Source organism: Urocitellus parryii, chromosome 1, assembly GCF_045843805.1.
Source record: "Urocitellus parryii isolate mUroPar1 chromosome 1, mUroPar1.hap1, whole genome shotgun sequence".
Taxonomy (NCBI): Eukaryota; Metazoa; Chordata; class Mammalia; order Rodentia; family Sciuridae; genus Urocitellus; species Urocitellus parryii.
This window is the reverse complement of record NC_135531.1, coordinates 275,072,235-275,088,372: the sequence shown is the minus strand read 5'-3', so window position 1 is coordinate 275,088,372 and position 16,138 is coordinate 275,072,235. Positions and strand designations below refer to the sequence as shown.

Genomic DNA, 16,138 nt, shown 5'->3' with positions numbered 1-16,138 from the left:
CCATTGTCAACCACTGTCTGAAAACAATCATAAGTTTTAAGTAACTTTCATATAACTTTTACCACAGTATATTGTGATAGTTGTATTTTATTATTAATCTCTTACTGTGTACCTGGTTTATAAATTAAACTTTATCATAGTTATGTGTATATAGGTATAAATGTGGTATACATACAGATTAAGCATTTCTAATTTGAAAATCCAAAGTCTGAAACGTTGAGCACCAGCATGATATCACAAGTGGAAAATTCTGTACTGTACATCATGGCTCAGGTTATAGTCAAAATGAATTGTGAAAATGTAATTTCGAGGCTATGTGTATAAAGTGTATATAAAACTAACTTGAATTTCCTGTTTTGACTTGGATCCCACTCCCAAGATAACTTGTGATATATATGAAAATATCCCCAGATTTGAAGGGAAAAAAAAATCAAACCTGAAATACTTCTGATCCCAAGCATTTCCGAAAAGGGATCCTTGGCCTATATGGGGGCTTCAATACTGTCTGCTATTTCAAATATCCACTGAGGAGCCTAGAATGTAACTCTGACAGATAAGGGTGGTCTACTGTACAAAGGCAGTACCTATAGCTTAAATGGATTTTCCTTTGCTTTATTCAGGCTGCTCAGTTCTTAAATTCAGGAAATGTAAGACACAGGCTACAGTTTTACATTGGAGAACATTTGCTACCATATAACATGACTGTGTATCAGGCAGTACGGCAATTCAGTATACAGGCTGAAGATGAAAGGGAGTCCACGGATGATGAGAGCAATCCTCTAGGGAGAGCTGGTATTTGGACAAAGACTCATACAATATGGCAAGTGTGAAAATTACTTCTTTTGGTATTTTATGAACTTTGAAAACTGTTCATATGTCTTGGAACTCATATCAAAGTCATGGTGGGCTTTTATAAGGAAAAGGGTACCTTAAGTTTTAATTATGTAAAGCCACTTCAAGTAATCATGTGCACATATGTGTGTGTATGTAGCTTCCTCTTTCAGTCTACTAGAAAACTTATTCAAGGGCAATAATAAATGACAGTTTACCTTTCTAGATGTATCTCAGTTCTTTGAGACAAAAATGTTTCCATAAGGTGATATTCCATTAGGTAATAGGAAGTTTGGCATCTTTGACTTCAGAGAGGCATTTGGATGTAGCTTGCTGCATTGCCTGTTAGTGTGACTACTTATATTTGAAGAGAGACATTCTTCCAGAGCCACTCTTGGAGAGTCTCAGGTGGCCTCTCCTAGGAAGGTGGTAAATGTGGTCTCTTCTACGAAGCCATCCCATTGGTACTTCTCTAAATCCAAACTACAGAGAGACAACATAGACTTCAGAGTTCAGGGAACTCTGTTTGGTTTTGAGGAATAATTTGCAGTTTTAAAATCTACATTTGTTTTACACACTGCCTTATCATTTTAGGTACAAACCTGTGAGAGAAGATGAAGAAAGTAATAAAGATTGTGTTGGTGGTAAAAGAGGAAGAGCCCAAACAGCTCCAACAAAAACTTCCCCTAGAAATGCAAAAAAGCATGATGAGTTGTGGCATGGTAAGATGATGCATAAAGGGGAAAGGAGTCTTATTCTGTTCATGGTTTTAAATATATGTGAAATGTACCTAGTAAAGTCTTAATTGAATATAGTTTAGAAATGAATTACTACAAATAGTTTGATTGGTTTGAATCAAATCCTTGACTTCAGTATATAGAAAATGAGAAGTATCCAAAAAACTCATTATTTCATGAAGAGTGAAGCAAATTTCACTAGTAGAACATACTCACTAAAGAAGAGACTGGTGACTGGTTTTGGTAGATTGGCCCTTAATTTTTATTGTCATTCGTTATAATTATGTAATCTAACAAATTATAGAAAGACTAAAAAGTGAATGACATGATATAATGGCTACATAATGAAGCACAGTCACTTCCCTTGTGACTTATTTTCCCTTGTAGTAGTACTACTACAATTTGACACCCTACTCTCACCATATTTTATATGATGGTAAGAATACCTTAGAGTTAAGTAACATAGCCTAACATGGAGCCAATCTCATTACAGTAATGTTCGGATACTGGTTTCCCTGGTCCAAGGATATAAGAGCATTATAGTAATATTTTTCATAAAACTAAGTTTGTTCCATTTAAAGGCTCTTTAAAAGCCAGGCATGGTGGCACATTACTGTAATCCTAGCAGGTTGGGAGGCTGAGGTAGGAGGATTTCAAGTTCAAAGCCAGCCCCAGCAAATTTTTCTTCCTTCCTTCCTTCCTTCCTTCCTTCCTTCCTTCCTTCCTTCCTTCCTTCCTTCCTTCCTTCCTTCCTTCCTTCCTTCCTTCCCTCCCTCCCTCCCTCCCTCCCTTCCCTCCTTTCCCTCCCCTCCCCTCCCTTCCCTTCCTTCCCTTCCTTTCCTTCCCTCCCTTCCTTCCTTTCTTTCCTTTCTTTCTTTCTTTCTTTCTTTCTTTCTTATTTATGCTGGGGATTGAACCCAGGGTCTTATGCATTTGAGGCAAGCACTCTACCAGCTGAGCTATATCCCCAGCCCAAGCCTCAGCAATTTAGTGAGATCCTGTTTCCAAACAAAAAATAAAAGTTACTGGGATGTGGCTCAGTGGCCCCTGAATTCAGTCCCTGGTACCAGAGGTGGAGGAGAGAATGAAGGGACCTCTTAATTTTGAGATGGTATGGTGTTTTTCTTGGTCTTTAAATAAAAATGTCTTTTTTTTTAGCTGGGTGCAGTGGTGCACACCTGTAATCCCAGGGGCTGGGGAGGCTATCTTGAGGCAAGAAGATAGAAGGTTCAGAGCCAACTTCAGCAACAGCAAGACACTAAGAAACTCAGTGAGACCCTGTCTCCAAATAAAATCCAAAATAGGGCTGGGGATGTGGCTCAGTGATTGAGTATCCCTGAGTTCAATCTTGGTAAACCGCCCGCCCCCCCCAAAAACAACAACAACAACAACAAAACTTAAAAAAATATATTTTTAGTTGTAGATGGCAGAATAGCTTTATTTTATTTATTTATATTTATGTGGTGTGGAGGATGGAACCCAGTGCCTCACACGCTAGGCAAGTGCTCTACCACTGAGCTACAACCTTAGCCCCAGCGTCTTTTTTTTTTTTTTAAATAGAGTGATGATGTTGGGGTTTTTCATTTTTTCACTTTGTAAAAATAAATGACAATTGTTTCACTATATTCAGACCTTATTTTTTTTTTAAATGCAGTTATTAAAATCTAAGAACAAAGGTACTGCGGATCCTACTTAAGAACTATCATAATCTCTTCATACTCCTAAACCTTGGATTAAGTAACTAAATCTCTTTTACTAGTACAATTTAGGGATATTTATCTGTCTTATGTGACAGTTTTAAGTTGTATATGAAAAATTCAGGATATTTCCTTAACAGTCCTAGATTTAATAGGTCTGTTTTTATTGTTAACTGCTATTTCTGGTATAAAGGAGAGATGTAAATGAGTTTATTTTTTCTGTTTTATATTGAGTATTGGTATAAGCCTGGATATTTTATGTAGAAGATGAAAAGGAGAAAGTAACTGTGTTTTGATACCTTAACAGTAGTAAGATCAAGAATTAAATGACATAGCTTCTGGCTGCTGTTTTAGCCCTGCATCCACTGGCTTAATAGTTGGAACTTTAATTAAAACTTAAACTTTGGTCTTTTATTCTCTAGATGGAGTTTGCCCATCAGTATCAAATCCTTTAGAAGTTTACCTCATTCCCACACCACCTGAAAATATAACCTTTGAAGACCCATCATTAGATGTGATCCTTCTTCTAAGAGTTTTACATGCCATCAGTCGATACTGGTATTATTTGTATGATGTGAGTAATGTTACCTAAGAAGTTCTTATGGTCTGTTATTCATGACCTATTATCTCATGGGTTTTGTTCAGTTATAAATTTGTTAACCTAGAAACAGTGATTCAGCTAGCTAAATGCAAGGATCCTAGCCTAGTGAAGTACAACATACCTGTTCATGGAAACTTTGTCCCCGCTTTTATTTTTCCTGTATTACATTCTTGGATTAGTTATCTTGGCTTTAGGAAATATTCTCTAGGTATAAGTTTATTAAATTAAAACATGAAAATTAACCTTGAATTTAGTAGCTAAATTTTTTTCAGTACATTTAGCCAAATTTTCAGTTATGGTGTATATCAAGTTATGATGTATATCAAGTAAAATGTTGGGTAGCAGTTGCATGCTGCTTTTGATATTTACATAATATGTAGCGGAGAGAGGAGGAGTTGGCCTCTACTGAGCCCGTACCTGTGGCTTCATGGGAGTGGGCCGAGGGTAGTTTCAGCATTGTGTCATAGGAATTCTTTAAATTAGGACAGTCTAGTAAGAAGCTGTATGTTGGAAACCCAGAGGTGAAACCTAGGTGCTCTGCATACGTTTCGTGATAAAGGAATTGTAAATATAATCTTAATGTTTTACTACATGTAGACTTTTGTTTGTTTTTAACATTTTACAGAATGCGATGTGCAAGGAGATTATTCCAACTAGTGAATTTAATAACAGTAAGTTGACAGCAAAAGCAAATAGGCAGCTTCAAGATCCCTTAGTAATCATGACAGGAAATATCCCAACATGGCTTACTGAGCTAGGAAAAACCTGGTAAGACAATCACTTTTTACTGGTCCTTTGAATGTTATTGAGTTGGTGTTTATATATTTTATTACAGAATCATTGTCTTCAGTGGATCTCTTTATTAACATTGTCATATTTAATCACAACTTACATAGTAGTATAGCTTTATCATACAAACTAGTCAAGCTGACGCTGGTATTAGTTCTCTCTGAAAGTATGTGTCTAAATTATATGTGAAATGGGAAAAACCTACTCAAGATACTTGATTGAGAAAAGTCAAATCTTCTGCCATCATAAAATTAAGTGTAGTTGCTTACTTCTATTTGAACCTATTTGATCCAGAGGCTGTAAACCTACACTGATAAATACAATGTCTACTCATCAAGTGTGGCTATTTACATTGAAATTATTCCAGTGAAATAAAATTAGAAATTGATTTTTTTCAGTGGCATCAGCCACATCTTTACATGGCTGCTATACTGGACAGAACATCTGATACAGAACATTTAAGTTTGCATAGGGAGAGCTCTTGACAGCAGTATCAGGGACTCCCAAGACCTACATCAAGAGGTGGCCAGACCCTGGTGCAGTAGTGCTGCAGCATTTATTCTTTGAAAATGAGTTGCTGCCTTTGACAGTTTTGATGAGTTAAAGACCAAAGCTGGAAGGAAAAAATAATGAAGTAGTAAATCTATCATTTATGTCTATGAGGCATGGTAGGGGTGGGTAGGTTTGCTGAATTCACTTTTCACGGGGTGGGCATTGATAGCCTTATGAAGTGGTGGTGGTCTTTAAAATTTACTGAAATCCTTGGGGAAGATTAAAGATGATCCTGGATAGACTTGATGTAAGTGTGGGAATTTAAGGGTAAATTTTAGGTTTTTATATTAGGCCATTTGTATCACTTGGCACTTAGAAATTTCAGCATGAGCTGGGTGAGGTTTCGTGTGCCTCATCTATTTAGGAGGCTGGTATAAGGATTGCTTGAGCTCAGGAGTTTGAAAACAATTTGGGCAATATAGTGAGACCCTGTCTCAAAAAACTTCAAGATTAATGAAATTCGTTATTTTGCTTAGACTACCTTATTGGTTCTATTTATAATTATTACTTTGATTATATGAGAAGTTGTTTCTAATACAGATTACTTAATGGCTTGTCATTCTTATCCAGATTATAAATTTATTTTGCATTTTTTTTTACAGCCCATTTTTCTTTCCTTTTGATACCCGGCAAATGCTTTTTTATGTAACTGCATTTGATCGGGACCGGGCAATGCAAAGATTACTTGATACCAACCCAGAAATCAACCAGTCTGATTCTCAAGATAGCAGAGTTGCTCCTAGATTGGATAGGAAAAAAGTAAGTATCTCCCAAAATACTCAACATGAGCTTTTCAAAATCATGGTAATATTAGAAATGGTGGCATACCAAATTATGTCTGTTGAATTAGATCCATTGATTCTTTTCACTTCATTAACAAACCACTCTCTGTACCAGTCAGCTCTAGTGTTGCTGACTTTGTCTCCTGCACTTTTAATCTTTACTCCAGAGTCATGACTGAGTTACAGTGCCGAGACCCAGTCCTACACCCTGACCAGCACTGCCTTTTACTTATTATTTTTCTGTTCATTTCCCTCTTCTGCTGAAGATTCAAGCATTAGCCATTACATAAAGAAGTCTCTGAGGACTGTGGGAGGAGTCTGTGATGAGAAACAAAGGAAATAAGATATTGTACTTAAAACCATGTTATTTCTGTTTTGATTTGTCTCAGGATTTCCTAAACAGTGGTGATGACGCCATACTTTAGTATGCTGACTATGGCAGGTCAGAACCAGTAGGTTTCCAGCTTACTACCTGTCTCATCTGCCATCTCCATGCCTTTTTTTTTTTTTTTCAATCTTCTAAGGATAAATATGCATAGGGCTGCAGCCCTGGATTGCATTGATGTTAGGGTTACAGAGATCTTTTTTCCTCCAACTTGAATTTTCTGTACTTATCATGGGCTCTAGATAGATTAATTTGAATCTAGTTTTTCTTTACATATGCCAGGATGCTGTTGATGTTTGTAGCAACGTAACTACTTTTAACCTTTCCTAGAGTGTGCGTTTAAAGAAATAATTTTTAACAGTTTGGGTTCTCTTGTCCTTCAGGAAATGCCACCTAGTGATTAAAGTGCATTGTCAGTAGAGTGTAATGGTTTGCTCATGTCTGTACTTTCTTTGTAGCGAACTGTGAACAGAGAGGAGCTGTTGAAACAAGCTGAGTCTGTAATGCAGGACCTGGGCAGCTCACGGGCCATGTTAGAAATCCAATATGAAAATGAGGTGAGCTTGTAAGTGTAGTGATGGTGTTCAGCTTGACTTGTGCTATGGATAACTTGTCATTTGAGTTTCTTAATGCTAAGAAGTTGTAAAAGGCAATTGGGAAGGAAATTCACGCAAAAAACTTAAGATGTGCTGTATTTTCTCCTAAATGATTTGTTCAAAGCTCTCTTTTTCAGAAGTTCAAGTGTGTGATTAAAAACATGCTCCTCATCCCCATTCCCACATTAAAGCATATTTGTGCAATCTTTAAGTTCGTGAAATGAACAGATATTTTAAGGATCTAATGACTTCAGAAATGCTTGACTGCTTTTTTTTAAAAAATCGGGTTTACTGAGACATAAAAGTAAATTGTACGCTTTTAAATTGTATAATTCTAATAGTTAGTGGATGGCTAGTCTAACCACCACATCAAGATGAACGTCTGCCATTACCCTAAGTTTCATCAGATCACTTTGCTATAAGTTCCCCTTCCCATCTTCTGTTCTAGCAGTGTTGGTCTATTTTCTGACCCTGTAAATTTTGCTTGTTGCCAGCTCAATAAATGCTTGCAACAAGCAAAGTCATGTAGTATGTGTGTGATTTTCTTTGACTTGGCAATCATGCTTATGAGATCCATCCATGTTGATGCATTTATCAGTTTATTTTTCTTTATTATTGAGTGAGAGTAGTCCATCATACAGATGTACCATAATGTTTACTAATCACCAGTTGATGTACATTTGAGTACTTTTCAAATTTAACTTGAACATTGTGTTCAAGTCCTTCTGTAGACATGTATTTCTAGTTATTTTGGGTAAATTTTTCAGATTGAATTGCTAAGTCATTTGGTAAGACATGTTTTAATTTCATAAGTAATATTAAACATGTATAAGTTCTAGTTGCTTCCCATGCTTACTCATACTTGGTATTCTAGAGTTTTATAGTGATTACTTACTATGGCTTTAATTTGCATTTCCCTGATGGTTAATGATATTGATGACCTTTATATTGCTTTTTGGTCACTCCATATATCTTCTTTGGAGAAGTGCCCAAGAATTTTGTCCAAGTTTTCATTAGTTTTTTGTTTTATCATTGTTCCTTTTTCTGGATTCAAATCTTTGGTAAATAAATAGTGTGTAGTTATTGTCTTTCATTTTGTGGCAGTTGTTTTCATTTCCTTACAGAGTGTTTTTGGAACAGCATAAGTTTTTAATTTTTATCCAATCTAGCTTATCAGTTTTCTTTTTCTGGTTTATGCCTTTCTTTCACTCTAAGAACTTCTCCCCTAAACCATGCATTAACTTTTAAATATGGTTTTAAGGGTTGAGGGTTTTGTCCCCCCCCCCCAAGACTATTAACTAGCATCTTTTCATTTAAAAGACCATTCTTTCCCCTATGAATTACCTTAGCACACATCTGTTGAAAATCAAATGACATGAATTTTTGAGTCTCTTTCTAGATGTTCTATTCATTTCTGTCATTCTGTACCATCTTGATTATTATATAGTATCTTAATTGGGTAGTGTAAGTCCTCCAATTTCTATTTTCTCTTTCACAGTTGCTTTCTTTACTCTTAGTGTTTCCATAAATTTAAATAAGCCTAAACACACATTGACAGGGTTCTGATTAGATTCTGTTGAATTTTGATCTTTTTGGAGAGAATTGACCTGGTCACAGTACTGTTCCTTCTGATGTAAGAACATGGTGTAGCCATTCACTTATTTAGGTCTTTAATTTTTCTTTGTATTACTTTATAATTTCATTGTCTAAAAGTCTTTTTTGCATGCGTTTTGTTGAATTTCTCTCAATACTTTTTTTTTAAAAATGGTGTTTAAAAATATTACTGTTCTTTCATTTCAGTTTTCAGTTTGTTGTTGGTTTATGGAAATACATTTGAGTTTTTGTATATTGATCTTGTTTTCTGTGACAGTCATAAACTTAATTATTTTTAACAGATCATTTAGGATTATTGTAGACCCAGGACTTGGGAAACTTCTGTTAAATGCCAGACAGTAATTATTTCAAATTTTGGGGTCTAATGGTATCTATCACAATGGACTTGTAAAAGTCACAAGGCAATATATAAGTGAATAAGCTTGGCTGAGTTCCAGTTAAACTTCGTGGTTACAAAATTTGAAGTTCAAAATCATTTTCACACATCTTGAAATACTACTCAAGATTTTTTTTAACTGTTTAGAAATGTAGCAATAATTCTTAGCATGCAAACATAACAAGCGTTACAAGAACACAACAGAGCTGTGATTCGACCACCAGCAGTAGGTTTCTGACCTGTATTGTAGACAGCCAGTGATGTCTGTGAATAAAGATGGCTTTACTTCCTCCTTTCTAATCTTTGTCTTTTGAGATGCTTTTTGGTAGGTAAGACAGTACAACAAAAGCTTTAAGTAAGTAATGCCTTTTTTTTGTATATTTTAACTACAAATAATAAAAATAAAAATAAGAGACCTTTGTGTTCTCTGAAGGTCTTATGGTTTAAAACTAACGAACTTCCCCTACCAATTATTTACAGTAGCAGACTGCTTTGCCCTTTAGTTTCCTTATCTGTAAAAAGTGGGTAGTAGTACAGTCTCAAAATTGTGATGAGTTCATTTACCTGAAGAGTTATGAAATACATGGTAAGTACTTTATCTGATAGATTTAATAGTTAACCCACAGTATTGTCTGTAGATATCCAGGTAGTTTAAATCATGACTTTCCCATCATTTTTTCCTCCTCATTAAAACTTGAACATTCAATCACCAAAATTAAAACTTAAGTTGTTGTTCACTGAGAAGTATATAGCATGCTAGTGATCCAGGATGTTACAGAATTTTCACACTCAAAAGATTACAGTATAGCTGGGGAGGCACAAGACAAAAGCACAAAAGGGTGTGTGGCAAGTGAGTGGAGTGGGTGCCAAGTGATAAGGCTTTCATACTCTAGGGGTCCTGTCTTGGCGATATGGGGAAGGGCTTATGGGAAAATAAGCTGTTTCGTTAGACCTTAGTGGAGTGATGGGAGGTGGTGGGGGCACTGGCTTCCAGCAGTAGGTGGGGCTGAATCATAGATGGGGAGAGGTGGTAATTGGTGAGTTCTGCTCTGGAAGTGTCATTTTGTTTTCCATCCCTCCCCATCTTGGCTTTTGCTCAGAGAATATAGTTCTTATATGTTTACATATTCTCGTTTCTTACTTAAATGCTGCAAAACCTTTGCTCTAACCAACTTGGTGTGCTTGCTTTGTTTAAACATGCTTTCTATTTTTTTATTCCAACATACTTTTCTCTCGCCAGGAATATCTTTTCCATCCTTCATGGTTCTGTTCAAATTGCATCTTACATGAAACATAAACAAGCTCAGAATGGCCTCACACTGACTGTTCTAAGACCAGGATTGAAATGCTGGTGCAGAAATCAAGGTTCTATGATCTTCCTTGATGGGTCTTACCTGTTGCAGGACCTGGCTTCACTGGGGGAGGAGGTGGTCCCCCTATCCTTTAAGCACTGGCTTTAAAGATGCATAGGGCTGTGAAGCTGTGAAATTACTTAGGAAGATTTTATGACTAACTCCAGAAGAATTCTAATCTGAAATATCACATCAACATCACTTGAAACTTTAATTGGAATGATAAGTAAGCCAGGGAAGAATCAATCAATCTCTGGGCTTCAAAAGCCACCCAGATCCTAGGACTTAAGTCTACAAAACACTTGGTCTCCTTGGGATGGTGAAAGGTTGGGGGCATACATTGAAGCCTGGTGTCTCTACTTACTGTATATTTAGGCAGGTTCCATAAACTCAGCCTTGTCCTCATCTCAACCATGGGTATAATACAAGCATCCACCTTGTCATATTGTTAGAATGATTAATGATCTAGAAGATGTAAATCAGGTAGAACATTGCCTGTTGTATGGGAAGTATTTTTGAGGGGAAAAGACTTGGGTTTGAAGGCAAGTTGTCAGCTTTTATATGTTTTTGTTTCTAGAGCCTTACTGAGTTTCCTTCCTTTAAAAACAGAAATGAATCAAAACCTTTTTCACAGAGAGACTGGGTAGAAATTGTTGTCTAGAAAGGTCTGTGTGATCTATAGGGTGCTGGGTAGCCCCAGGTGGGCCATGTGTTGCCCGTGCAGTTATCACCTAGGCCTTCTTCCCCTGGAGACTCATGAATGAAGCACCTTCAGTTATACCCATGGGATTTAATGTTTTAAGTTAAGCCTGGTTTAGTATTTGGATGAAAGAAATAGACTAATTGAATCAGTGATTACTTCTTAACATGGGATAATTTTATACCAAAAGAGAAAGAATTAACTAGTTTTAAAGCACCTCATCTGGTGAATGCCAAGTATTACTGCAGGGTTTTTTGCTTTTTCTTCCTTTCCCTCTCCTCTTTCCTCTAGTGCCTTGGATTTAGTGGAAAATGAAGTATACAAGGCTGCTATTGTTATAGAGCATTTCTTTTGTTTGGGGAAGGCTGACATACATTCATGTACACATATGTTAGGCTGGGTGGTCAAGTGATGTTAAGGTAGTATAAGGTGAGTTTTGAGTGCCTTGTGAGAGAAGAGTGGCTACGGCGGGGTTGGGGGGGGGGGACACACAAGAGTGAGGCAGTATTCCTGGCCTGTTGGAGAATGGGGGTGATTAGAACATCATGAGCAAGGATAGAGTAGTGAGGGTCAGTGGTCAGAGATGTTGGGAGGAAGCAGGAGAGAAATCATAGGATGTCAGACCACAGTGAGAATTTTGCTTCAGGTAAGGTAGGAAAGCATCAGGATGTGAAGGAGTGCTGTGGGCTTCTGTTGCTTCTGTTTGCTAATGTTCTGTCTTGCCCTGTGAGAAGAGGGTGTTGGGTTGGGAATGCCATTACAGAAGTCATTTAGAAGGCTCCAACAGTAGACAAGATAAGAGAAAAGGCAGTTGGGTCAGGTTGCCAATTATTTTAAACTATTGAGAGCAGAGCTTAGTGTGTGGACTGTGGGGAGCAAGGAAGAAGAGAGCCAAGAATGGCTGCAAGGTTTCCATTGGAGCTTGCCTTGTGGGATGACTAGTGATGCCATTTACCAATGTGGAATCCTAACAGAGGGGTGGCGGTTAATTAAGTCATCTTCATGATCCACCTGATCACCGTTTTGAAAATCAGTTAACTCTGGTGACTGCATTTAATCTTTTAATCTGTTTTATTTCATTTTTTAAAGTAAATATAGCCAGGCATGGTGGCACACACCCATAATCCCAGTGGCTTGGGAGACTGAGGCAGGAGGATTGCAGGTTCAGAGCCAGGCTTAGTGAGGCTCTAAGCAACTTAGCTAGACCCTGTGTCAAAATAAAAAAATAAAGGGCTGAGGATGTTGCTTGGTGGTTGGGTGCCCTGGGGTTCAATCCCTGGTGTCCCCCCCACCCCCCAAAAAAGGGTAAATGTAATAAGGTAAATAGTGCCCTTTGTGTTGTCCACACTGATACTTGGGAAGCTACGGGGTGAGGTGCCCAGAGAGTTCCAGTCACAGGAACAGTGGTGAAGCTGAGAGCTTTTGAGAAGCAGAGAGAGAAGCCTGGAAGAGGAGGGGTCCTGGCCATGTGGGCTGGCATTTGGCTGTACTGTATTTACAGGCCAGCCTAAGGTACGGAGGGAAGCAGCTGATCTGATTTGACTTTATATTATGGAGAATTTTGAGCATATATATGAGTCTAATGAATCCCTCCACCTTGGCCAGCCCACCCCATCCTCATTCCCACCCATGTCTCCCTCTTCTATGTTAAAGTAAAGCAAAGCCCAGACATTCTGTGGTTCTACCTATAAATTTATATTTCAGTTTGTATCTCTAGCAGACAGAGGCTTTTAAAAATAAAACTACCATTCATTATCATATCTAAAAAATAATAAAAATTCCTTAACATTATCACATATCCAGCCAGTGTTCACATCTCTCCATTGTCTCATAAAAGTCATGTTTATTTTTTTTTTAAATAGTGCCTTTTGTTTACACATAAACTATAAGTGAAATGTAGCCTTCTTGACAGATTTCAGTTAGGCTATAAATTGTGATGTGAACTTGTCATTAGCTGCAGTCTTTTCTTTATGATCTGAGTTGGTAGGATCTTGCTAGAACATGAAGAAGTGATGAGGCTGTGAACACTGCCCTAGGCATGTTCATTTCATGCATCTTGTGGAATAATGGCTTCGTTCAAGGCTGCATGGATACTTTTGGGGCTTATTTTTTAAATGCCACTACCCAGGCACTAAACCAGATCAAAATCTTATATGATGTGGCCTCCCCTCCATTGTGAATGATGATAAAACTCTTAGGAACTTGAATATACTGTGGGGGCTTAAAAAGCACTTAAAAGTGTCTTGTCGAGGCTGTTGGCCCTGTGGGTGCTAGGGATCCAGACCTTCCTTATTTGTATTTCCGCTACCATGAGTTTTGCACTATAGGGGATGTGAAGTGACTGAAATATATTTTCATGTGAAATATGTAAATATGTAATGAAGTTTTGGTAAAGTATTTCAATAAGTGCTGAAATATAACAGATGAAGGGGACATACTGTTTGGCAGCAGACAGGGAAGCTTCTCCTGAGAAGGTGATATTTGAGTTTGTTCCCCCAAAGAGAAAAATGGGAAAGACATTTATACCCAGACAATGCAATGTTGTTCCCTGAAAGCAAGACATACAACTGTGGCATTATCATCAGTACTTTTATCAGTATATGTCCAATTAGGACATTTGGAAAATCTCTAATGCATCCTGGTAAACAGTTGTCGTTAGTGTCCAAGTTGCCAAGAAATTGGCTGGTGGGAGGGAAATAAAGAACCTTAATTTCTAAAATTTGAAATCAGTTGGCCAGGCATGGTAACATACCCCTGTAATCCCAGTGACTACAGGAGATCAAGGCAGGAGGATTTTACGTTCAGTGCCAGCCTCAGCAACTTAGTGAGATCCTGCCTCCAAATAAAAAGGGCTGGGGATGTAGCTTCGTGGTGAAGTGCCCCTGGGTTCAACTCCTAGTATCAAAACAAAACAAAAACCTAAAAGATAAAATCCTGAAATCATTTTACTTTCATTTTTGTAGGTTGGTACTGGTCTTGGGCCTACACTGGAGTTTTATGCACTTGTATCTCAGGAACTACAGAGAGCTGACTTGGGTCTCTGGAGAGGTGAAGAAGTAACTCTTAGCAATCCAAAAGGTAATTTAATCTGTGAGTCAGCGAGTATGTTATTCAGGTAATGGAATTACAGTTTATGAAATAAATTTAATTTCTATTGAACCATGTTCTCTGCCCTTGCTTTCTTTTAGCATTTATTTTTTTCTCATTAACCAAACAGGGAAGGTCCTTCAACTCTAGAGGACTTATTCAGTAATCTGCTCTCCAGTTTTGAGAACCCTGAATTTCTTAAGTGTTATTAGGTTTTTGGTTTGGTTTGGTTTTGGAAATATCATCTGAAGTTGGTGAATTGCTCGTTTTACAGGAAGCCAAGAAGGGACCAAGTATATTCAAAACCTCCAGGGCCTGTTTGCGCTTCCCTTTGGTAGGACAGCTAAGCCAGCTCATATCGCAAAGGTTAAGATGAAGTTTCGCTTCTTAGGAAAATTAATGGCTAAGGCTATCATGGATTTCAGATTGGTAAGTTTAGGATTATTTTTCTACAATTTTGGTGTACAGTGTTATGTTAAAGTACCTTAGTCCCCTGCACTCAATGCTATATTTTCAGCACTGCTTCTCAAACTCTAAGGTGCATATGGATGCGTGGGGATTTTATTAAAAATGTGAGTTCTGATTCAGTAGGACAGTAGTGAACTGTCTGACTGCCCAAGACAGTTTCAGAGCAGCATCTAGGGGATGTCCAGTTCCACTGTGGACCACTTCTTTAGTAGTCAAGGGTTCAGACAATCAGGCAACATTACTAATAACATTTAATTATATTTTAAAAATTCTTTGACATTGCATTTTTAATTTTAAGCATGAACACATAGCTGAACCTTGTTAAATTTTCATTAATATGCTCTTGTGAAAATAACTCAATCAGTATTCATGGAGGTTTGAATATTTCTGGACTTTTCTTCATTTCCTCTTCTCACAATTTCTGAGATACTTTATCAGTATATGTAAGACATTTTCATCTGATGTCAAATTCACAAGCTTACATTTATGAGTATGGACAATTTATCAGTTATTTTAGAAGTTCCATTGTTTTTCTGTTTAAATATAATGAGTTCTTCACTTAAACCCCTTGTTTCATGATATTTGGTAATACAAACTACAGTGGAATTGAGTTTACTTGACTCAAAATAGAGTAAAATTCCTCTAAACACCTTTTGGTATTTCACAGGCCATCATGTAAAACGTGTTATAGAGAATATATGTCCACCATTGGAAGATTCCTTTTTAGCGCTAGTGTTTACTGAAGTCTTAATCATTCTGAATTCCTTTGCAATGATTAGGGCACTGAATTGAAGTATTCAATTTCATGTAATGGGAGAAAACAGTTCCTACGTTATTTTCTTTCTTGGGCATTATTTGACCTTTAAAATGATCTCTAGAAGTGCCTCCTAGAGATTTGAGGTAATTCCAGAAGCTCATTAAGTGTTTTGCATGTTCTGTTTCAGGTGGACCTTCCCCTTGGCTTACCCTTTTATAAGTGGATGCTACGGCAAGAAACTTCATTAACATCACACGATTTGTTTGACATAGACCCTGTTGTAGCCAGATCAGTATATCACCTAGAAGACATTGTCAGACAGAAGAAAAGACTGGAACAGGATAAATCCCAGGTATGCTTAGTAGAGGTGGTTAAGAGGATCAATTCTTTATTTTAGGAAGATCAGTCTTTGATAAGTGGTTTGTAATTGAACCAGTTGTTGTTTTATGTTGAACTTTTAATAGAGATTGTTTAATAATATTTTTATACTAAGTGAAATGTACTATTTTATAGTAGGCCAAATATTCTATAACAACAGCAAGTAATTAGCTACAACTTGATTTCCAAATAAAATATCCTTCCAAACAAATGATAAATAAAAACCTTGTTTATTGACTATATAGACTGAAATCTAGAGATTTCGGAAAGGTCTCTTTGAAGGTCCTGGTAAATGTCCACTATTTCTTGGGAGCACAGGTTGAGGCTTCTCTGTTATATCTCATGGATAATCTGAAGTTTCATATCATTACTATATTTTTATGTACATATTAACAAATTTAAAAAGTCATTTGGTGCAATCTGAGATTAATAGCAG

General features: G+C 37.1%; 1 protein-coding gene across 19 annotated transcripts in view; it reads left to right on the top strand.

Annotated features, from left to right (window-relative positions):
* Trip12 (thyroid hormone receptor interactor 12) overlaps positions 1–16,138 on the top strand; it is a 148,437-nt gene that overhangs the window by 124,494 nt on the left and 7,805 nt on the right. For all 19 annotated transcript variants that reach the window (XM_026396213.2, XM_026396212.2, XM_026396232.2 and 16 more), the window contains 9 exons: positions 621–820; positions 1,426–1,553; positions 3,688–3,839; positions 4,492–4,634; positions 5,810–5,966; positions 6,833–6,931; positions 13,976–14,090; positions 14,374–14,528; positions 15,512–15,676. In XM_026396213.2, the coding sequence (XP_026251998.1) occupies positions 621–820; positions 1,426–1,553; positions 3,688–3,839; positions 4,492–4,634; positions 5,810–5,966; positions 6,833–6,931; positions 13,976–14,090; positions 14,374–14,528; positions 15,512–15,676 (1,314 nt within the window). The remainder of the gene's footprint in view (positions 1–620; positions 821–1,425; positions 1,554–3,687; positions 3,840–4,491; positions 4,635–5,809; positions 5,967–6,832; positions 6,932–13,975; positions 14,091–14,373; positions 14,529–15,511; positions 15,677–16,138) is intronic.